Below are 21,102 nucleotides of genomic sequence, written 5' to 3'. Positions count from 1 at the left end.
CTGCCCTCCGCGGGGCGGCCGGGGCGGGGCTCCCCTCCGCTCCCTCCCGCCCCGCCCCGCCCCGCCCCGCCCCCGGGCGAGGTGCTCCTGAGCGCGCGCAGAGCGCGTCCCCCTTGCGCGGGCCTCGGGGCCGAGCGCTCGCGAGATCCAGGCCCGGCTGGCGCTCGGTAGAGGGCGCTGCCCGCAGCGGATGCCTCGCCGGCGGCCTCCTCCGCAGGGCCCGGGCCCGGGCCCGCCCAGCGCCCCCGTTCGCCCTGCCAGCGCAGTCAGCGTTGCCGGGCCGGAGGGGCTCTAGTCCTCTTAAGGAATTAATGCCTTACTAATTAACAAGTGCGAGGGCAAACTTGTGCGCTGTTACGTATTTTGATACCGCTCAGGAAAAACATCTTTTTGCTGTTTGCTTGGTTAGCATTTCCATCCGGTGCATGTTTAGAAGCGGCAAAATAGTCTCATGATTCCCGGGTGATCTGGGCCAGTTTTCCATCTACCTGGAAGTGTACTCTAGACCGGTAATTTTCTGCTTGATATCATGAAATGCCTAAGCGCTTTGGATATTTTTTTTCTACAGAGCTTTCTATTGTTTTGAATGAACAGCAACTTCTGGCCCAAGCTTAACAACCCTACAGATCACCCAAGAATGGCAGTTGACAATCCTGGATTAATCCAGAGTAGTTTTCTCGATGTGGGCAAGCCATGGACTTTGGGCATCCCGCACCGATACACAGATGTGGCCGTTAAAGACTTCTGTGTTTCAGATTTTTTTTTTACCAAAATCATACAAGCTGGGACAGAGTTGCCATCTCCAAAGCATTACCTGTAGAGGTGAGAGATGATGGCTTACCTGTCTATATGTATTTCGAGGTCAAATTATGCTTTGATGGCCCGTCTCCCCCTTTCACCACTTTGAGAAAAGCTGAGACTGTCGAACTGAGGTCCAGTCCCCACCTGAGCTTGAATCCCAGTGGGTGACTTTGGGCCAGACCCTCCCTCTCAGCCAGAAGAAAATAGTGGGTTGTAAATAGAATATAATAACGTTTTTTCATCCTGTAATGCTGTGTGGCAGGAGATTCAGGGACAGATAAGAGAAGGTCCTTCTTTTAAAGCAGTTTCTCATGAGTTTTAAAAATAGAATGTCAGAGCACCTTTTGGGGAATATGCCAGAATTAGAATGGCACTTGTTTCTGGGTGGAGATAATTGGACCCCCCCAATTGAAGAATGGAAAAATTGACTGGTGGAGCACTTGGAAGATTGTGAGAGAAACGTGCGGCAAGATGAGTGGATCTGAGGTGTTTAGAAAAGATGGAGAAAGCTGCGGAGGGTCTGAAGTTACTGGAGGTTTTGTTTTTGTATAGATGAATGGTTTCTTTTGTGCTGCACTTCATGAGGTGAAAGAGAGGGAGAGGGATAGATTTCAGGGGCCGATGGTACAGGTTGGATCTGCGTCCAGTTCCCTTGGCAACCTTGTCTACTTTAGCTTGCTCTGTTTGCTATAGTTGTTTTGTTTTCCGAAAAATGAAAATAAAAAGGAGGAGGGCCTTCTCAGCCGCAGTGTGCCTCCCTAGACCAGTTGCTGGGGAACATGGGGTGGGCAGTTGTACAGTTAGGTCTTTCTGGCGTGTTTCTCTTAGGCGACTTTGTGAGGGTCGCTGCTTCTCACAAAGTCGCCTGCTCTCTGCTCTGCGCATGAAGTGCCCCCATCATGGGCGTCTTCTCTCAGGTCCACTGTGCATACATGTGCACGCACCCACGTTCCGAAACCTGTGTGAGCATCTCATACCCCAAAAGAAACGAGTTAAAGGCAAAATGCTGCAGCCAGAAGTTCGTGTCTTCGAGTTTAATCCTGCCGCCTCCTCCTCCTCCTCTTTTTAGGATCGGTTAATGAGCCTTCTGTATCCGGAGATCGTCCGTTTGGGCTCGGTGTCTCCGTGCTGGATGTTCCGGGGCGAGGAATGGGAGGCGTGGGGGAGAGAGGAGGAGCCCCCATGAGGGGCGGGTTTATTGCGTGGCACAGCAGCCCCCAGACGCGGGAGGGACTTGCATGGAGCTCCCAGCTGCCTCCGGGTCTCCCAAAAAGCTGCTTTTGTGAGCGAAGGAAGCCAGAGAGCGCTTGCAGGAAACACTGCTCACGATGCCCCTCCGCGTTCAGCTGCTGCCGCTGCTGCTGCTGTTCCTGGCGACCCAGGCAAGCGAAGCTGCCCAGCAGCCTAAAGGTAAGGTGGGACGGGGGGCAGTTCAGCCTGCCCCATCTCCATCCTCCCTCCCTCCCTCCCTCTTAACTGCACTTTCCCTGCCTGCTTATTCTGCGGTGGTCAAGCTGGACTCCGTGGGTGGCTCTGCATTTCCGTCCTGTCCAGTCTAAGTCCTGGACATAAGTTCTTTCGGAAATCTTTGGGGACATGTTCTTGGATGTGCTCGGGGGAGATGCAGAAGAGTTGTGCCTTAAGAGCTGGGGGTGGAAGCCAGATGATCCCGTGGCGCTCGAAGGACGGGTCTTCTCTTCCTCCCACACATGCCTTTCCAATGGGCATTCATGCTCCAAATTTTAATGTCCGACGCCTGCAGCCAATGGGGTGTCTGGGCCCTTGAGCAGATGGGACCCTCCCTCCCCACCCATCCAGCTGGGGATCTCAGCTGAAGACGAGGGCCAAAATCCACCTCCCAGCCATCCTTTTCTTATTTGGCAGCAGTTTTGGGAAGGACCCCCCCCCCCCCGTTTCCCCGCAGGGAATGTGGAGTTGCTGTCCCGAATGAAGGTTGTAAAAATATTTGAAAACTTCTGGCAAGCACAAAAAATGCTCTGGCTACGCTGGCTGAAAGCCAAGGGAGATTCGATTTCAGTTCGGTGGTTCTGTGGGAAAGATTCTGTTCTGGTTGATGTTAGATTTGTAAGGTGATTTTTCACACGTGTCTCAGCCATTGCTGGGTTACCCATTTCCACCTCCTCAGAAATCACGCTCTTCACGTACGCCGCGGAAGGGCTTCCAATTTTGGAGAGAAGCAAGTTGCCTGCCGCCACCAAGGTTTGCCACAACATGGTGCTTTTAAAACCTTTTTCTCAAACAAACCGAGCTCTCTACAGAATGTATAAATCTCCCCTCATCCCCGTGCACATAGGTACACAGACCATGCTCTGCCTGGACACAGATATCCAAGGAAAGAGCTGCATGGCTGGGCAGCGTCTTCTTTTCTGCTGGTGTTTCCTCATTCCAGGACCTCTGGCAGTGTTGGTAGTGAGACCTTCCCTTTGATGCAGAAATATGATACTCCCATCTGTCTATCGGGGACGCTACGGAGCTCATCTCCTGTTATGCTTGGCACAACTTTCAAAGTTGGTTTGAGCGGGGGTTCACGTGGCCCCGAAATGACTCCAGGCCAGGATTTGTGATCAGTTTAAAGCTGCTATAAATCATTTCCCCTCGCAGAGGAAGAGAGGCAGGTGGCTGAGACCCGTATTGCAAGAACGTGAGAACCACTCCATAAAATCAGAAGTCCACTTAGGCTACTGTTCCGCTTCCTTCCAGGAGCAGATAGTTCTGAGAAACTAGTGGGCAATTGGTGAGGTTAGCAGCTATGAAAAATGGGCACGCGTGCGCTGGCACACGTGGAAATACAACACAGCGGTGTTTTCCTGTGGGCCCAACTTGGCACGTCCGGTGTCACTGAGCCCCCTGATTCGCACACCAGATGTTCTGTTGGCACAGCGTCTGGACATGTTGTCCTGACCTCCAGGGATCCTAAGTGGACGCTCGGGAGGAGTACGGTGCCTGAACGGAGAGTGAGCTCTGTCGAACTCCGGAAACGGCCAGTAACCGGATCGCCGGAGCTTTCAGGAATGTGGACGAAATCCAACGGGAGGGATTAAAGCACTTTGAGAGCGTCCGTGGCAGTTGCAAAGTTTACCGATCCTTCCCTGCAGCTGTCCCTTAATTGTGCCCCTGCGGTTTTTTTGCTCTTCTTACAAATGGCCGAGTTTGGAGGGCCTCTTTCTCTCCACCACAAGTTTTCATCCCTTTATCTGCCTGGTTATGGAACCTCACATGCCTTGGTAAAGCTTCTGCAGCCCCCCTCCTCATACAATTGGAACGTAGACCCTCATCGTTGCAAAGACAACACTGGCCTGCTGTTTTTGAAGCCCTGATGATTTATAGTCGGGGTCTCCAACCTTTGGGTGCATTTTGAATGCTGAAAGGGGGTTGTGAGCCCTTTCACAAAATAGCTGCCACGGGACAGTCTGTCCATGGACGAAATAGCTGCCACGACGGGTGTGCTTAGTCCTAAGCTCCCCATATCCCAGAAGATAAACTCAGGAGACTCAGAGACAAGTAGCTGGCCAAGGAACGGCATAAGCTCTGAGGTCCAAATCCCATATTTACCCCGGGTCAGGCCCAGAAGTATTAGCGGCGATGAGGGTAGCTTTGAAGGTCAGTATTTTGCTTTTCAACCAGCTAGCCTCACCGTTAAGATTTTTTTTTTAAGTCCTTAAAAAGTGGGCATCAAGCGAGTGCCTGCAGTTACCTTGTTGGACACCAAATGAAGCTTTCTGGATTTTCCAGGCCTGAAAGGGGATGGGATGGGAGAGAACAGTTGCGATGGACCTGAACTGCATTAGCTATTCTGTCCAGATTTCCTCTGCAACACACAGCTTGCTTGCCTGCTCGAAAATGCAAGCCACGGGAGACAAAACAACCCCGTAGTACCCAAATCTCAGGCCAGAATCCTCGGTCGGTTCCACTTGCTTGAAGGCAGGAAAAGTAAACACTAAGGCCCAGCTTGACGCGGAGGTTTCTTTCCCTCTGTGAAACCGTAGCCAAGGGACACTTCGTTCCTCTCGCTCAGTCCAAGTCAGAACTTCACAGACGAGGAGATGGGCAGCATCTAAATCCTCCTTGTCCGGCGTTTCCTGCGTTGCTTTGTTTCCTTTCTTAGCCCTTGCTGAAAACCTTTGATGCCACAGCCTCTTGCTTCTGATAAATTCCAGAAGGTCACTTTTTGTAAACGGGTCGCAGGGGTCAGCCGCGTGTGGGATCCACCAGAACCCGCTTTGGAGTCGGGCGGAATATGCTGATGGGGAGATGTTGTTTCCCGTATATGCAGTCCAACAGCCAAAGCTGTCTGGGTAGCTCAGGATAACACAGAAATACATGGTGCACTAATATAATATAATACCACGTACAGCATTGCACTAAGCAACGTGAAAAAACAGCCTCCGGGCTGAAAGCAATTTCAGTAGCAACTCGGCCTCTTAAAGGAACACGGCTGCTCCCGTCCTGCCACCCGGCGCCACTCAGCGTCATGACATGCCTTAGAGAAGAGCTGGTGCAGGAGGAGCTCCGTGGGAAGAGCGTTCCCTAAACGGGGGCCACCACTGAGAAGCCGCCGTCTCTGCCGCCACTCTAAATTGCCTTCACGGCTGGCACTCGGGCGAGCTGGGCCATCCCAGGACCCGTTCTAGAGAAGGCCTTGACGGCATTTTCATTTCCCTTGTGCTTTCTTCTCCCCGCAGATAATTTATTGGTTTTCACTGTGGCCACCAAGGAGACGGAAGGATTCAGGCGGTTCCAAAGATCAGCTCAGTTCTTCAACTACACCCTGAAGGTGACGTCAGCAGGTGGCCTGAGGGGGACTTACGCCAAAATAAATCTGCCCCGTCCCCGCCACGTCTAATCCCAACACGCCTTCACACATTCTGAAGCAGGTCTTGCGTCAAGGGCTGTGGGGAAACATGGCAGATACAGCGTGGGGCATAAGGGGCCCGGTTTTTATTTTGATTTCTATTCGGCCAGTGAAAGGACGCAACCTTCCGTGCGTTCGGGGAGCCTCGAGGCGCAACCTGACGGTCAAGACTCGGCCACGCTTGGCTGAGGGTGCCCGAACTGACCACGGTGCAGAAGCCGGTGGGAAGGGTCCCCCTGCCCCGTTCCCCTGGGGGCTTCCTTGCAGCAGTGGGAAGGGGGCAGCTTGTAGCTGCCTCTCGGCCTGCTGGTCTCCCCCGGGTTGGGCCAGCCGGCTTCCATGCTGGTCAGGAAAGGCTTCCAGTTCATAGCTGAAGAAGTTACTTCGGGTTTCAGCCCCTCGGTCACATTCAAATGAGCTCAATTTCATCTATACCTAATACACCGAAAAGCAAAGCAACTCGTCATACCCGTTTCTGTATTCCACATTTCAGCAGTGGTACTGTCAGAAGCACCGACACGGACACAAACAATTTCTTTTATTTCTGTAGACAAGATTCTATTAACAACAGCATACGTTGTATTAATACCCGCATGTATTAACACCAGTACATGGGGAGTTTTCCTTTCCCATGGTGGACTTTAGTTTCCTTTTTGGGAACAGTTTGAAACTTGGAGACACTAACTTGCCAAAATGAAAATGAGGAAGGCTTCATTACAAACCGGCGCTCAGCTGCTGGGTCCGGGGACTATGTTTTAGCTCTCCTATGGAAGGCTAAGCAGCCGTTCTCGGCTTGGGATTTTCGTAAATGTCCATGACTCCCTTTGCCTATTTTAAAATAGATAAACACCAACACTTTGGAAACAGAAACTCACTGCACATCTGCCTTAGGTGCTGGGATCAGGGCAAGAGTGGCACGGAGGAGATGATGAAAAGTCGGCCGGAGGCGGGCAGAAGATCCGTCTCCTGAAGTCGGCTTTGGAAGAATACGCGGACGAAGAAGATCTGGTCATCCTTTTCACAGACAGGTGAGACTGCGCGGGCCTTTTGGGTGGGGGCCACGTGCGGGATATCGGGGGGGGGGGTTGGTGGACCTTTGGACAGGATGGCTGCGGAAGCCAGGCCTTGCCCGTTCATTAAATCTCTCTCCCGAAGCTGAACCGGTGAGACACAAAGAAACTTGCTAGGGACTAAAATACAAGGCAAAAGTGTGGGGTTTGTGTGTGAGCCCCAAAATAGAAAGCCGTGATTTTGAACCCCGACAACATCAATTCTTAATAAATAAACTAAAAATCAGGAGAGGGAGGGCAGAGTGGGTGTCAGGATGGGAGTCTGCGGGAAGGACACCGAATTGGCGATCTGTGTCACACAACGATTTTCCCAAGCTGCTGCCTCTCAGACATGCTGGACTATGACCTCCCTTAGTCCTGTGATGGTTGAGCATGATGGGATTTGAAGTCTGCATCTGGCAGCAGGTCGGAGAAGGTTGTACTAAATGTTGTGTTTATCCTCAGTGGGGATCCGGTGTGTCTCTCCCCTTCTTTTTCTCCGGCACCCCCTTTTCTCCTGTTCTCCCCACTGTAGCTATGATGTCATCTTCGCTTCACGACCTGCTGAGCTCCTGAAGAAATTCAGGCAGGCCAAGGCCAAAATTGTCTTTTCGTCGGAGACGTTCATTTACCCTGATCGAAGGTTGGAAGCCAAGTACCCTCAGGTCCAAGAAGGGAAACGATTCCTTGGATCCGGAGGTAAGCAGGAGACAAGAGTTTGGCCAGTGGTTTGGAAAGAAGGTTGAGGCCGACGGCTTGAATGCAGAGCAGTCTGGAAAAGGGGGTGGGACTCAGATTTGGCCTCTATCTTCATGGGGATCCCTCCAGATTCCCTACGGTTTGAGACTCTCTGGCAGGATAAGCCAGTACATGTTGTCCATTTCATGATCGTGAGATCCGTAAACTTGCTTCGGTGTTGATTCCATGAAAGCTAGGCCTGGGAATTCCGTGCAGGCCTCCTGCAAGCGCCCTAAAGCATCCACGCTTGATTTTTCTAGCCTTGTACCCTTGCAGAGAGAATAGCAAATCCGTTTTTTTCATGGCTGCATTGCTATAGAAATGCTCCCTCTTGCTAAAGCTTTCTGTGCAGCTCAGAAGAAGATTTGTACCCCGGGGAAAATCACAGCGACCGATAGAAACTGTATTTATATGTCTCATTTGTGAGAAACGACAGCCGTTGCCTTTAAATATTTAAACCGGTTTTGTGGGGGGCTTCTTTGGGGGGGATCTTTGACAGCAAAATACCCTCCTCGTCCTCTTCCTGCAGGATTCGTGGGCTATGCCCCCTATCTGCACAAGCTCGTGGCAGGCTGGCAGGGCTTGGACAGCGACAGCGACCAGCTGTTTTATACCCAGGTCTTCCTGGATCCTGAGCAGCGGGTAGGTGTGGGGTGCGGAAAAGCCACGTGTGACGCTCGGGCGCCCTTCAGAGCCCCGGGCCAGGCCGCCTCTCGCGCCCTCCGGGGCTCCGCACAGAAGGGGGCCTAGAGTTGAGCATATGCCTTCCCGCCCCTTGAGATCTGGGGTGGGGGCCCTCCTTCGGGAGCCCTCCCTGAAAAAGATCAGGAGGGTGGTTACCTGGAGACGGGCCTTCTCTGGAGTGGCCCCCGCGGTTATGCAGTACATGCCCCGAAACCTCTCCGGAGCTTCTCCAACATGGAGTTCAGCCCTGAGAGCGAAAGCGGCTTGGCACCCGGGTCTGGGGTCAGGCGAGGTTGCCTTTTTTATTATTATTATTATTATTATAGCATTTCTATGCCGCCCCTTGCCGAAACCTCGGGGCGGAGGTTTCCAGCACTCATAACTCTCTCGTGCGTATATTTTCTCCCCGCACACAGGAGAGCCTAAATATAACCTTGGATCACAGGTGTCGGATCTTCCAAAACCTGAACGGCGCTCTAGGTGAGACTCCGGAGGAGAAGGGGGTCTCCCATACTTGGGAGGGGCTGAAATGGCTTTCTGAGGCCCCCAGAACTAACATGGATTGTGTCATGGTTCTGGGCAAGTTGGGCATGGGGGTGGGAGAGGGACGCAGAGCTCCCGGGTTCCTGAGCAAGGCCTTGAAAAATAGGAAGGGCACAGCCCTTAGACGGAAAAACCCGCCATTCCTTCAGGAGAATTACAGCGGCCTCCCCAGTCTGCCCCTCTCTGCCCACGAAGACCAGCCCCTCTGCAACAACCCCTCCAGCCTCAGAGAGGGGCCCGCTGGGAAGGTGCGGGGCGGCGGGGGCCGCTGATTCTCCAGGCCCAGAATCCCAAATATCCCGTGATCCCTGGGCACTGCCTAGGCATCCTGGGATGGCTTCCTCTCTCGACTGTTTATTTGCAGTTTTTGGATCCCGCCCTTTACAATGTCTCATGGGGGCGATAACGTAAATAAATAGGGCACCGCATCACACACAAAACATGAAATCAATATTAAAAGCAACACAAACATGATTTACCCTTTGCATTACAACTGCCAGCCAAACCCTTTTTATATTCCCAATGTTTTCAGACCTGACTGTTTTAATTGGGGGTTTTATTATTAGTTAAATTTTAGGATGCTGTGTTCAATATATGTGTGTGTGTGTGTGTGTGTGTGTGTGTGTGTGTATTACATTCTGTATTGTTTTAGGATGCTGTGTTTAATATATACATATACATAAAAAAAACATTTTGTATTGTTAAACTGTCCTGAGACTTGGGTAATGGGACAATCTACAAAAGTTTTAAACGGATAAATAAATAAATAACAATCGACGACTCATGGGGCATTGGCCAGGTCAGCCTGCCAGGAAATATCGCAGGCTGGTATTCTCAGTATTCTTGTTTGGGTGTGGAGGCAGGGAGGGGTCTCGGCAGGTAGCAGCAAAGATCCATGCCCCAGGGCTATGGCAAGAAGCAAAACTAGTGGGTGGAGCAGAAGCAGGTAGGCCTGCTGCAGGGAATCGGAATATAATAGGACTAAATAACAGAAAAGTTATGTCACGCGCTCAGGCCTCGCCAGCCTGCTTCCATCTCTCACGTTCGCTTCCTGGCCGTTTAAGATGCAGCTGACTTTGCTCGGATGATTGATTTCACCCCGGCATATCATCTTTCAGCGTGATTTCCTGCCCGGCAGGCTCTTTTGCTCGCTGCTTTCCCTGGCTCTTTGTGGCGTTTCCTTCGCGTCTCAACGGGGGTGGCCAGCCCCCCTCAGCCCCAAGGCCACCTCCCATGGAGGAGAATCTCCCCAGTTGCATCCCAGTGTTGGGAGGGCCCAAAGCCAAAGGGACGGGGACCCCCTTGTTCCAAAGTGGGCAGACAGGAGAGCAATCTTCGGGACGCTGGGCTGACCCGCGGCCCACCTGCATCCCTTCCTTCCTCCTCCAAGCACCTTCCTTTTAAAAAATTCTTTTCCCAGATGAAGTGGTTCTGAAGTTCGAAACGAGGCGAGTGAGAGCACGGAACCTGGCCTTCGACACGCTCCCGGTCGTGATCCACGGCAACGGCCCCACCAAGGTAAGTGGCGTCACAACTGCTGGAAATTTGACAGGGATTAGAAGTCGCTACTGGAGTCGGACCCGTCGTTGGACGGCATATTATCGCTGCAGCTGGATTGCTGTGCTCGCAAGCGATGGCTTCTTCATCACAAACGACCCAGGAGGAGAACCCGTGGCTTGTTCTTGGCTGGTGAACTGTGGTTTGCTCACCATGGTTTGTTATCTCGGCTGATTTCAGGCGAAAAAGGTAGCCCATGTCTCAGTGAAAACCCGGATTTCAGTGGCAAGCAGCACACAAGAAATGAATTTGGATCAGGTCCCCATGTTGTTTGAAGTTTGTTTCCCTCTTTCTCAATCCAAAACGAAGATGGCTTTGTCCCAGGAATTTATTTATTTATTTAAAACATGTCTATGCCGCCCCATCACAATAAGCCTCGGGGCGGCTCACAACGTCAAACATTAACTATACAATAAAACCACAATGCCATAAAACCTCATTAAAACCTCAGTGCATTCTCGGCTAGAAAAAAACAAAAAACACCTAAATAAATTAACAATTAAAATAAGTTTTAAATAAATAGGTCTTAGCCTGGTGCTGAAAAACAAATAACAATTGCGGGAAACCAGCCTGCCGTGTGCTCACGTGGACTCATAAGTGGCTCTTGGTGTATTTTGCATGGGAAGAATCCGAATTCTGAGCTGCCGATAATGATTCTCTTCTTTAAATAATTTTGCAAGAAGAGCTAGGCTGCTAAAACAAGGAGAAAAAGATTTCAAAACTCAGCAGCAGCCATGCCTCAAAATGCAACAAGCAGGCAGTCCAAACGTCTTTGAAAAGGCCTTCGCTTGGCATCGGAAAATCCGCAGAGCATCCAGGCAGACCCTGGAAACAGCTTCCGGCCATGTGGGGCAGCCCATTAAAAAGTGGGGATTACATTTGGGCTTTGGGAATATCTCTCTCCTCAAAGCTGCAGCTGAACTACCTGGGAAACTACATCCCCCAGAGCTGGACCTTTGAGACAGGTTGCACCGTTTGTGAGGAAGGCCGGAAGAGTCTGGCGGACCTGAAGGTAAGGGCAGATGCGAATTGGACTCGGTTGGGGTGAGGAGTCGAGGGCTTGGGGGCGGGGGCACGGGCAGGCCTTTGCTTCTGGCCCCACCATCCCTGGAATGTTGCCCAGAAAAGCTGCTCCAAAATTGGACTCTGCCCGGGGGGCTGAAAGGTCTCCCACGCTTGGGCCGAGCCTTCGGGTTCCGGGCTTGGATTCCTGCAAAGCGTCCTGGGTATTGTGATATCGCTCAGCCCTGCGTGGAACGCGGAGCCCTCGAGATGTGCTGGACTGGGGCCCCCGTGATCCCCCAGCCAGTCTGGAAACTGGGGGAAGGGAGGGGGAGTCTTGGAGGCAGAGGAGGGGGCTGCCACGCTGGGGAGGCGGTTGTGGGAAGCAGAAGTGCCCAGAATCCCCTGGCTGTTGCACTTGTATGCAGCCTCGTCCTAGGACCTGAGGGGTTTTGAGCCCCTTAAACCCGGGCTCAGCCCTCGACGCCACGCGGTGCTAACGCAGCAAGCTCCTCCGGCCATTGGCAGCCTGTGCTTCCCTGCCCCACGCCCAGAAAAGCGGCAGGCAGTCCAAACGTATTTATAAAGCTCCAAGCTTCCAGGCGGAACTGTCCTGACGTTCCCTGTTTCCCCGCTCTGGCTGGAGCGCAGGAGGACCTGCTGCCGGTGGTGCTGATTGGGATCTTCATCGAGCAGCCCACCCCGTTCCTCACCCAGTTCTTCCAGAGGCTGCAGAAGCTCCGGTACCCGAAGAAACGGATCCAGCTGCTCATCCACAACCACGTGAGTCGCCGTCCCGGCGGGGGCAGGCGGGGGGCCCTCCTCGTCGCCGCCACACCTGGCCGGCCAGCGGGGCCCACGGCCCGGAGCAGGCGCGGCCGCGCGTGACGGAGGCCTGTCGCTCTCTGGCTGCAGGAGGCGCATCACCTCGCCCAGGTGGGCGCGTTCGTGAGCGGGCGCGGGCAAGACTATCGCTCCGTCAAAGTGATCGGGCCGGAGAATCAAGTGGAGAACGCCGACGCTCGGAACGTGGGCCTGTAAGGAGCCGCAGGGGGGAGCGTGGAGGGTGGCCCCGGCTGCACTCTGCTTCCGCGCGGTCCCAGGTCCCACCGGCCCGCTTCCTTCTCCTCTAGGGACCTGTGCCGGCAGGACCCCGTCTGCGAGTATTACTTCAGCCTGGACGCCGACGTGGTGCTGAAGAACCAGGACACACTGCGGGTCCTCGTGGAGCAGAACAAGTGAGCCCCTCGCTCCGGCCTGGGCGGACGCCGGGCCGCCTATTTGCCGGCCGGCCCCGATTCCCCAATTGCAGCAGGGTCTGATCCTTCCTCGGCTACAGCTGGGTCTTCCTCCTTACAAGTAGACCCTTGCAACCTGAGCCAACCCTTCCTCCCGAGAAAGTCCAGGGCCGGGGCCACCTTTTGTTTTAAGACCCAAGTTCCTAGCCCTCATGGAAGAGGAGATCTGTTTGAAATTGGGGGCCGGATCTCAGGAGGCAGATGCGTTGCTGAATAAGATTCTCAGCTGTCAGGATTTGATACCTCCCTCTTGAGGCTAAGACAGACAAGCACTCACCAGGAGAAACTGTGCAAATACGCTCATGCAAATTATGCAAATATGAGAAATTCTGCAAATACCACCGGTGACGCTTAGCCTTGATGCGCAACACTGGGCTTTCGTGTCCCTTTTTTGGCACAAGATGCGCAGACTGCTGGGGATACCCCACGCTTGTGCCCGTCCCTCCCCAACTCTCTGCAGCCAAAGACCCCTCCCCGTTCCCTGCCTGCAGGCACACTCACCCCCGTCTTCTCGTGCTTCTCCCCCCCACACGACCCCACAGGCTCGTGATCGCCCCGCTCGTGAGCCGCCTCGGGAAGCTGTGGTCGAATTTCTGGGCTGCCCTGAGCCCCGACGGCTACTATGCTCGCTCGGAGGACTACGTGGACATCGTCCAGGGGCGGCGGGTGTGAGTATCTCACAGTCCTTGCGTGGCTTCCGAGGCTGTTCCGCATTCTGCTCCCAAAATTCTCCTTGTCTCAATACCTCCTTAGCTGTCCAAGTACGGTATGACCTGGTTTTGTTGCTGTTTTTCAGTGCTGCCCAATTCATTGAATTTCATGTCATTTGTAATAGAGAAATCATTTACAAGTGTTATTCTGCTTCTGGGATCTCTCACATGGAGCCCATCGGCTTCAGGATGCCATGGACACTTCTCTTGGTACCCATCTGGCTCCTTGGCTAACTCCTGGCGTGACTTTAAAATATTTTCCAGTGTTAAAAAAAGCAGGGAGGTTGGCAAGCCACACGCAGCCGTTCCTTCACGCAGCAGCTTGTTTATTTTGTGTTTCGAAGCTCAGGTCCCACCTCTGCCTCACACTTAACTCCTCGGGCACTTTTCTTTTCGTCCCCCTCTCCATCTGCCAGGCGCAAAATGGGGGCTGTTTAACCACCACCCCCGTGCCAGACAGCTTCTGTGAGCACCCATGACCCACGCCTCGAATTCCAGACATGCTCACTGATCCTGAGAGCCCGGGAGCCCCTCCTCAGCTAGGGCCCCGATGCAGACACGGCTGGCCGGCAGGTGCTGGACGCCGCGGGCCTTTCCTCTCCCCGAACACCCGTCAGAGGCTGCCCTCCTTCATTTCACGTCCAGCGGGAGGGTTGGGAGTGACCTTGTTGCTGATTCAGTGAGAGGCAGCTGGCGTAGTGGTTAAGAGCCTGGGACTGGGACTCAGGCGATCCGGGTTTGAGTCCCCGCTCGGCCATGGAGCCAACTGGGTGACTTTGGGCCAGTCACAGATGCTCAGCCCAACCTCCCTCGCAGGGTTGTTGCTGTGGGGATAAGATGGAGGAGGAGAAGGCTGTCAGCTGCCTTGAGTCCTTGGTAGGAAAAAGGCAGGCTAGAAATTGCAATATAAATTAAATAAATTAAATCTATGGAATGCGCTCCCCAAAGAGGGCCGCCTGGCGCCGTCGTTATTTGTTTTTCGGCGCCAGGCAAAGACCTTTTTATTCAAATGTCATTTTAACTGTTAATAGTATTTATTTATTTTATTCTTTGGCCAGGGCGACTTAATTTATACTGTTAATTTATATTATATTAATTTAATTCATATTATTTTAACGAAGTTTGTTTATGTCTGTGAGCCGCCCCAAGGCTTCAGCGAACGGGGCGGCATAGAAGTTGACTAAATAAAATAAAATAATAAATAAATAAATAAATTCATCCTTTCTCAGTGGCCTCTGGAACGTCCCGTATATCTCAAGCGCTTATCTGATCAAGGGCAGCCTCCTGAGGTCTCAGCTCACTCAGCACGACCTTTTCCACAGCGGCAAGCTAGACGCGGATATGGCTTTCTGCCACAACCTCCGGGAGCAGGTTGGCGCGGCCCGAAAAACCCACCTCATCCGGAAGGGCCGGGGCAGAGCTGCCGTGGACGGACGCACACGCCGTCCTAAGAGACAGGCGCCTGCCTAGTTTCCTTCCCCTCCTGCTCGGCTGCCCTCACGCTGGCTGGGGTGGTGGGGGTCGGAGTCCAACAGGGCAGCTGGAGGCTGGATTCGCTCTGGGGCGGGGCAGGTTTGGGGTTTTCCAGAGCTTCCAAAGCCACTGCCTCTTCTTTCTGTCCCACAGGACATCTTCCTTTTCGTGACGAATCAACAGCACTTTGGACACATTCTCTCCCTGGAGAATTACCAGACCAGCCACCTGCATAATGATCTTTGGCAGATCTTCAGCAACCCAGAGGTACGAAGTCCCCGGCCAGATAAGGCAGCGGTTGGTCCGCGTCTCTGCGCCTTCTAGGAGCCGGCCGGATTTTTGTAAGAGCCAGTCCGGAAGGGAAAACCTCCCCGTCACACCTCTGCATGAGTCACGGTGCCCGTCTGGAGGCTCTCCAAGCACAGGGGGCCCCTGCAGAAACACGGGGCGATCGTGTTCCACCAAGGGTGGCCCACTGGCACGTTTAAGTTCTCGAAAACCCAAAAAGGGCACCGGACTGTGAACAGGACCCGTTCAGTTCGGCTGCAAACTTCTGCAAGACCACAAGGACTAGGGCTTAGGACTGTGTTCAGAGTTTGGAGCCAGGCCCCATAAGAACAGCCCTGCGGGACCAGACTGCAAGCCCCTCTCGGCCAGCCCTGTGTTCACGCTGGGTTTAACTAGCTGCCCCCAGGATCCCACAAACAGGACGGGAGTGAGATGCCACCCCCGTGCCCATGCTCCCCAGCAACTGGGGTACGCAGGCAGACTGCCTCTGATCCCAGCGGCAGTCTAACAAGGGGAAGGCAGATTGTTGTAGGCAAGCTTGAGCCCCAGAGGAAAGAATAACACACCAAGTAACGTCTGTCCGTCTGTCTGTCCTTCCTTCCTGCCTTCTCCTAAAATAGGACTGGAAGGAAAAATACATCCACGAGAACTACTTCACGGCCTTGAAAGGCAAACTGGTGGAAACGGTGACTACCTCGTGTCTCCTCCTGCGTTCGGCGGGGTCCGCAGAGGGAAGCCCAGGGGTCGGGTGAACGCCAACGCCGACTGTTCGGCCCCACTGGTTCCCGTCCGCCGTCTGGCCCCGGCCCCATGGTGGCCTGGCTTTGTCTCTCTGGAGGGCAGGCTCGCTGCGCCAGGCTCCGGCCGGACGACGCGGGGTCCCTCTGGCTCAAGTGCATCCCCATGGCCTCATGCCCCTCCTCCGGGTGCGTGCGCAGCGGGCATCCGAGGTCTTCCCGGGAACGGGCCTGGGCAGGGTGGCCTCCTCGTGGCCAGGCCTTTCCTTTGAGCCATGCACTGTAGGGCTTTTTCTCCTGGGGACAAGGGGCTGGATTCTCTGGGGGCTGGCGCTCTCGACACGCCCCATGGAAAACAGCCAGGGCCTCACGTCTTTGGGCTGGAGGCTGCTTCCTGCCAGAGGAGGCCCAGCCTCCTTCGGTGAACGCTTCGCCCCTGAAGCTCTTACTTCGCTCCTCTCCATCGCCAGCCCTGCCCGGATGTTTACTGGTTCCCGATATTTACGGAAGAAGCTTGTGACGAGCTGGTGGAAGAGATGGAGAATTTCGGCCAGTGGTCCAAGGGAGGCAACCAGGTAAGGCCGTTTGACCAGCGTTTATCTCCAAACTTGCGGGAATGCTGAAGCGCTGCTCTGTTTTAATGGCTCTTTTAAATTGGGCAGCAGCGGTTGCTTTTCTTTCTGTACAAACCACCGTAAGACTTTGCATTGGAAAGTGGCAGAAAACATCCGCAACAGACAAAGAAAAGGACCAGACTGTCTAACCCGCGCGTCCCTGGGTTGAGGCACGCTGGAAGGAGGGTAGGGGAGCCCTCCTGACTCGTTTTCGAGCTATGAATCTTCCTTTGCTGGTTACCTGTGGCTGGGTTCAACTCGCCCAGGCGAGCGGGCGTTTCTGGGGGCCTGGTAAGGCGAGGCCGTGCCGTGGGGCATGCGTGGTCGCTGTCGATCACCTGCTTGCCTTCGCAGCAGGCCGTTCTGAGGACTTCCAAGGAGAGGCCCGCGCTCCCAACGGAAATCGCTCGCTCGCTCGACCGGCTGATCCCCACTTCTCTCGCCTTCACGGCGGCCGCTTTTGTGCCTTCTCATTGCAGGACCACAGAATCCAGGGGGGATACGAGAACGTGCCGACCATCGATATCCACATGAACCAAATCAACTTCGAGCGCGAGTGGTACAAATTTCTCCTGGACTACATCGCGCCCATCACGGAGAAACTCTATCCCGGCTACTACACCAAGGTAGCGCCCACGCCTCCAATGGCTCCTCGTTTCGAGGTTTTGCGGCAGAACCCAGGTGCTCGCGCCACGTCCGCACCACGTCACCGCCCCGTCAGGAAGGCAGGAGGCGCTCCAACGGAGCAAAGCTCAGGGAGCCAAGGTTTCGTTTGGATGGCAGGAAGCACTTCCTGAGGGTGTGGAATGGGCTTCCACGGGAGTGGTTGAGGCCCCATCGGTGCGGGTGCTCAAGGACAGGCTGGACGTGCACGTGGTGGGCATGTTGTGAGCGGAGCCGGCTGGTGCCGGAGGTCAGACTAGGTGGCCCGGGAGGCCCCTTCTGACTCGCTCTGTTTTCTATGTGTTCCCCGTGGCAGCCTGAGAACCTTTTGAGAAACCATTCCATGGGGAAGTCCAAATCCGCGCTGGATCTAATACAAGTGCAGGCTCCACAAAGCTCGGGGAGGGAAACGGGGCCGAGCCGGATCAGTCTCAGATCTGGCAGCACGGGGCCCGTCTTTCCCGCCTGCACGGCTGGGGAAGCCCCCGCCAGGCGCCGCAGCGGTCTCTCCCCACGGGCTGAGGGGGCACCCTGCCGCACACCTCCCTCGGCCCCATGTTCCGTTTCCCTGGCCGGTGCCCCCACGGCCTGGGCACACACCAGGGCCGGCTGCGGGGAGCTCACCGGCCGTGCGCCCTCTCCCCCCGTGCCCAGGCGCAGTTCGAGCTGGCCTTCGTCGTCCGGTACAAGCCCGACGAGCAGCCGTCCCTGATGCCACACCACGACGCCTCCACGTTCACCATCAACATCGCCCTGAACCGCGTCGGGGTCGATTACGAGGTCAGTGCTGGCGGGGGACCGTCCTGCCAAAGCCGCTGGTGGGCGAGTGAGCGACTGGGCACAGGGGGCGAAGCCGCTTCCCCCAAGCTGATGCGCTCCTGCCCACGGCGGCGTCCCTCTCCCAAGGGGCGGGCAGAGAAGTGGCTTTTCTTCCTGCGTAGAATAGGCAGGCCAGGGTTCGACTCGACAGTCAGAGACGATGACAAACGGATGTATGTCCTTTCTTATCACAACCACAGTCATCACAATCATAATTTCTATGCCACCCGATAAGCGAAGTGCTCCAGGCATTTTGCAACGGCAAAGTGATTAGACATTTTTCACGGAAGGGGTGTCATGGGCTCTTCCAAGAAGGCTAAAAACATCGAAACATTTAAAACTGTTACGAACAAGGAACATTAACATACTTAGAACCGATAAAACAATTGCACGACGGAGGACATCAGATGCTCAGAGTGGATGCAGGTTTGAGGTTGGTGCTGGGGGCGGCCAGGCCCCCTGGGAGACACTGGCCTCCCATTAAGGGGCCAACGCAGAAGGCGCTCTGCCCAGACCGCTCTGGCTGAGCGGGGGACGCTCCGGTGCCCGTCCCTCTGCCTTGGTGGGGTCATCCTGGGAAGGGCTCCCGTCCGGTTTCAAACCGTGGGAGGCCGGATGAGTCAGACCCAACCGCTGGCATTGGGCTCGGGAACGCAGAGCAGCCAGCGCAAGTGGGCCAGAGCGACCCATCGGATCGCCTCATTTTCCACAACCCTCCCGGTTTCCAAGGGCAGGGCCACGTGGGTAGCACTGCAGCCGTCCAACCTGAGGCCACTGAAGTCCTGGCGCCTTGTACAGTGTGTGTGTGTGTTTATTTATTTAGAATTTTTGTATGCCGTCCCATCGCATGAGCCTCGGGACGGCTTACATCCCATAAATAAACATCATGCAAATAGTGCAATTAAAATCCAGATTCACCCTGGCTGCAAATTAAAACCTATAGAAGAGATTAAAAATGGTTAAAATATTGTTGAAATAAAAAGGTCTTAGCCTGACGCCAAAAAACAAATAATGACGGCGCCAGGCGGACCTCTCTGGGGAGCGCGTTCCACAGATGGGGCGCCACCACAGAGAAGGCCCTGCTCCGGGTACTTTGCCTCCTGATGTCTTTCACGGAGGGTTCCTGGAGAAGGGCCTCTGCTGCCGATCTCAGGGGGCGGGAGGGCAAATATGGAAGCAGGCGTCCTTCAAGTATCCAGGTCCCAAGCTGTTTAGGGCTTTATAGGTGATAACCAGCACCTTGAATGGAGCCCGGACTTCGATGGGGAGCCAGTGGAGCTGGTAGAGGACTGGGGTTATGTGAGAATATCCTGGCAGCATCCTGGCAGTTCTGTTTCGCACCATCTCTCTTTTTCCTTCCCCCGCAGGGAGGAGGCTGCCGCTTCCTGCGCTACAACTGTTCCGTCAGGGCCCCCCGGAAGGGGTGGACCCTCCTGCACCCTGGCCGCCTGACGCATTACCACGAGGGGCTTCCCACCACCAAAGGGACCCGCTACATCGCCGTGTCTTTTCTCGACCCGTAGAGGAGCCGCCTCCGCGACGGAGCAGGGAGAGAGGACGGGGGAATCTTTCCCTGCCGGCTGCACCCTCAACAGGAGAACTTGGCCGAGAATCGGAAAACCTGAGCTTCCAAATGGACTCGATCCGACTACCGAATTGTTGTTGCCTTAAAAAGCTTCTTCTGAACCAAAAATGGGGAGATTTTCCAAAGATAGCAGGGCGCTCGAAGCAGAGTTCACTCTCGCGTCCCTCGAATCGACGGGGGGAGCCTGCAGGAAGTGCCGGGCAGCCCCCTCGCGTGCCGCCGTTTCCTTTCCCTGGGACCCATGTGGGAGAATTTCCCCCACGGGTTCTGTGCCCCCAGGACAAGGCAGTCTCTCTACTGCTGGCCCCCCCCGATGCCCCCCCCCGACTTCTGATTTTGCTTTGTGTGAGCCATTTGTGCTGTGTGTAGGTTGTGGCGGGAACCAACGTCAAAAGCAGATAAACCCAGAAAAGATGGAGGAATAAGAAACCTCTGCCATGCAGTTTTAAAGCGTTATTTCTGGCTTTGCCCCCTCCTTTCCTGGAAACCGGCCAAGAGGGGCATAGGGTGCCCGGCCCGTTGAATTTTTATTCGGTTTACGAGATGCGGCTGGCCCGGTTTAGATCGGCCCTCTCCCTCTCCGCACCGGGGTAAGGTCCCCGGCGGTTCGAAGCCAGGCTCCGGTGAGGAGCTTTCTAAGAGCTGTACGTATTTATTTCGGAGAGGCGCCCCTCTGTTTGTTTCTTCTGCACAAGGTGTACAGATTTCGACAGGAGATTTTTACATTAAAATGTTTATGAAAACAGCAAGCGAATCGATTGATGCTGGCAATTTTCCCAGTGGTGCTGTGGATCCCTGCGGTTCAGATGCTCTGCCTTTAAGGAGAGGTGTGGGGACGGGCAGGGGGCCGGTGCGCCTTTCCCTGGCGCATGGAGTGACACTGACGCGAGGATGTTCCTCCTGCCGGAATCGCCGTTGCCGTCACTGGAAGTGGAATGCCTGTTCAGGTGGACCTTCCAGTCCAGGGAGGTGCCTACCGTCTAATGGCCGTAAAGCTAAACAGAACTTCCAGGTGCAGGGGCAGTGTACCCCTGAGTGCCAGGTGCTGAAAGACCTCGCTGCCATCCTTTAGTGCTTGGAAAAATTGCAGGCTGAAACCTTGGAAGGCCGGTGCTGCCAGCCAGTTCTGGGCTTGAGGCAGCTCACTGTGGTCCTAAGGAGAGGCAGAGGGCCCTGGTGGCAAAGGTGGAGTTGAACATATAGGATGCCTCTGAGCATGTGTGCGGAATGCCTCAAAGGTCTCTGAGCATGTGCAGAGTGCATTTAGTTTTTGTTGGGGTTTTTTTTTTTTTTTTGCTTCTCTGTCCTGCACTGTCAGAACTAAGAAGCAAACCAGGGATGGGGGATCCATAACGTTCCAGATGTTGTCGGACTGCACGCACCATTACCCCCGTGCTGCATGGGGATGATGGACATTGCGATCCAGCCACATCTGGGGGACCATGCTTTCCCCGCCTTCGAAGTAGAGACCCACCACCAGTTGGCTGGGCAATGCGTGCGTTCTGGGAGCACAGAGCATGTGCAGAGCGCTTTCCCACTGAGCTGTCTCAGCTAAGCCTCGGGAACAGTGAGAGAGAGGAGGGGGAGACGCGGTTCCCCGGCAGACTCCAAGTCCCATGATGCCGCGGGGCACCGCGCGTCGCGGGAGGGTGACGCCCCGCCCGGCGC

General features: G+C 54.7%; 2 protein-coding genes across 2 annotated transcripts in view; one reads left to right on the top strand and one right to left on the bottom strand.

Moving 5' to 3' along the window:
* The window catches only part of KIAA2013 (KIAA2013 ortholog), a 6,580-nt gene extending 5,780 nt beyond the window's left edge, over window positions 1-800 (bottom strand). The window contains exon 1 of the mRNA XM_044445298.1: window positions 780-800. Coding sequence (XP_044301233.1) covers window positions 780-800 — 21 coding nt within the window. The remainder of the gene's footprint in view (window positions 1-779) is intronic.
* The window catches only part of PLOD1 (procollagen-lysine,2-oxoglutarate 5-dioxygenase 1), a 28,694-nt gene extending 8,515 nt beyond the window's left edge, over window positions 1-20,179 (top strand). The window contains exons 2-20 of the mRNA XM_044445386.1: window positions 1,871-2,211; window positions 5,505-5,596; window positions 6,566-6,702; window positions 7,259-7,422; window positions 7,991-8,103; window positions 8,562-8,625; window positions 10,109-10,206; window positions 11,156-11,257; window positions 11,899-12,030; window positions 12,163-12,284; window positions 12,381-12,485; window positions 13,088-13,213; window positions 14,485-14,626; window positions 14,882-14,995; window positions 15,637-15,702; window positions 16,224-16,328; window positions 16,847-16,993; window positions 17,685-17,810; window positions 19,217-20,179. Of these exons, the coding sequence (XP_044301321.1) occupies window positions 2,130-2,211; window positions 5,505-5,596; window positions 6,566-6,702; window positions 7,259-7,422; window positions 7,991-8,103; window positions 8,562-8,625; window positions 10,109-10,206; window positions 11,156-11,257; window positions 11,899-12,030; window positions 12,163-12,284; window positions 12,381-12,485; window positions 13,088-13,213; window positions 14,485-14,626; window positions 14,882-14,995; window positions 15,637-15,702; window positions 16,224-16,328; window positions 16,847-16,993; window positions 17,685-17,810; window positions 19,217-19,372 (2,193 nt within the window). The 5' untranslated portion in view covers window positions 1,871-2,129 and the 3' untranslated portion in view covers window positions 19,373-20,179. The remainder of the gene's footprint in view (window positions 1-1,870; window positions 2,212-5,504; window positions 5,597-6,565; window positions 6,703-7,258; window positions 7,423-7,990; window positions 8,104-8,561; window positions 8,626-10,108; window positions 10,207-11,155; window positions 11,258-11,898; window positions 12,031-12,162; window positions 12,285-12,380; window positions 12,486-13,087; window positions 13,214-14,484; window positions 14,627-14,881; window positions 14,996-15,636; window positions 15,703-16,223; window positions 16,329-16,846; window positions 16,994-17,684; window positions 17,811-19,216) is intronic.
* The last annotated feature ends 923 nt before the right edge of the window (window positions 20,180-21,102 follow it).

This window comes from Varanus komodoensis, unplaced genomic scaffold, assembly GCF_004798865.1.
Source record: "Varanus komodoensis strain SLA01 unplaced genomic scaffold, ASM479886v1 scaffold48, whole genome shotgun sequence".
NCBI classification, from domain to species: Eukaryota; Metazoa; Chordata; class Lepidosauria; order Squamata; family Varanidae; genus Varanus; species Varanus komodoensis.
The sequence above is the reverse complement of the archived record's forward strand: the minus strand, read 5'-3'. Positions and strand labels throughout refer to the sequence as shown.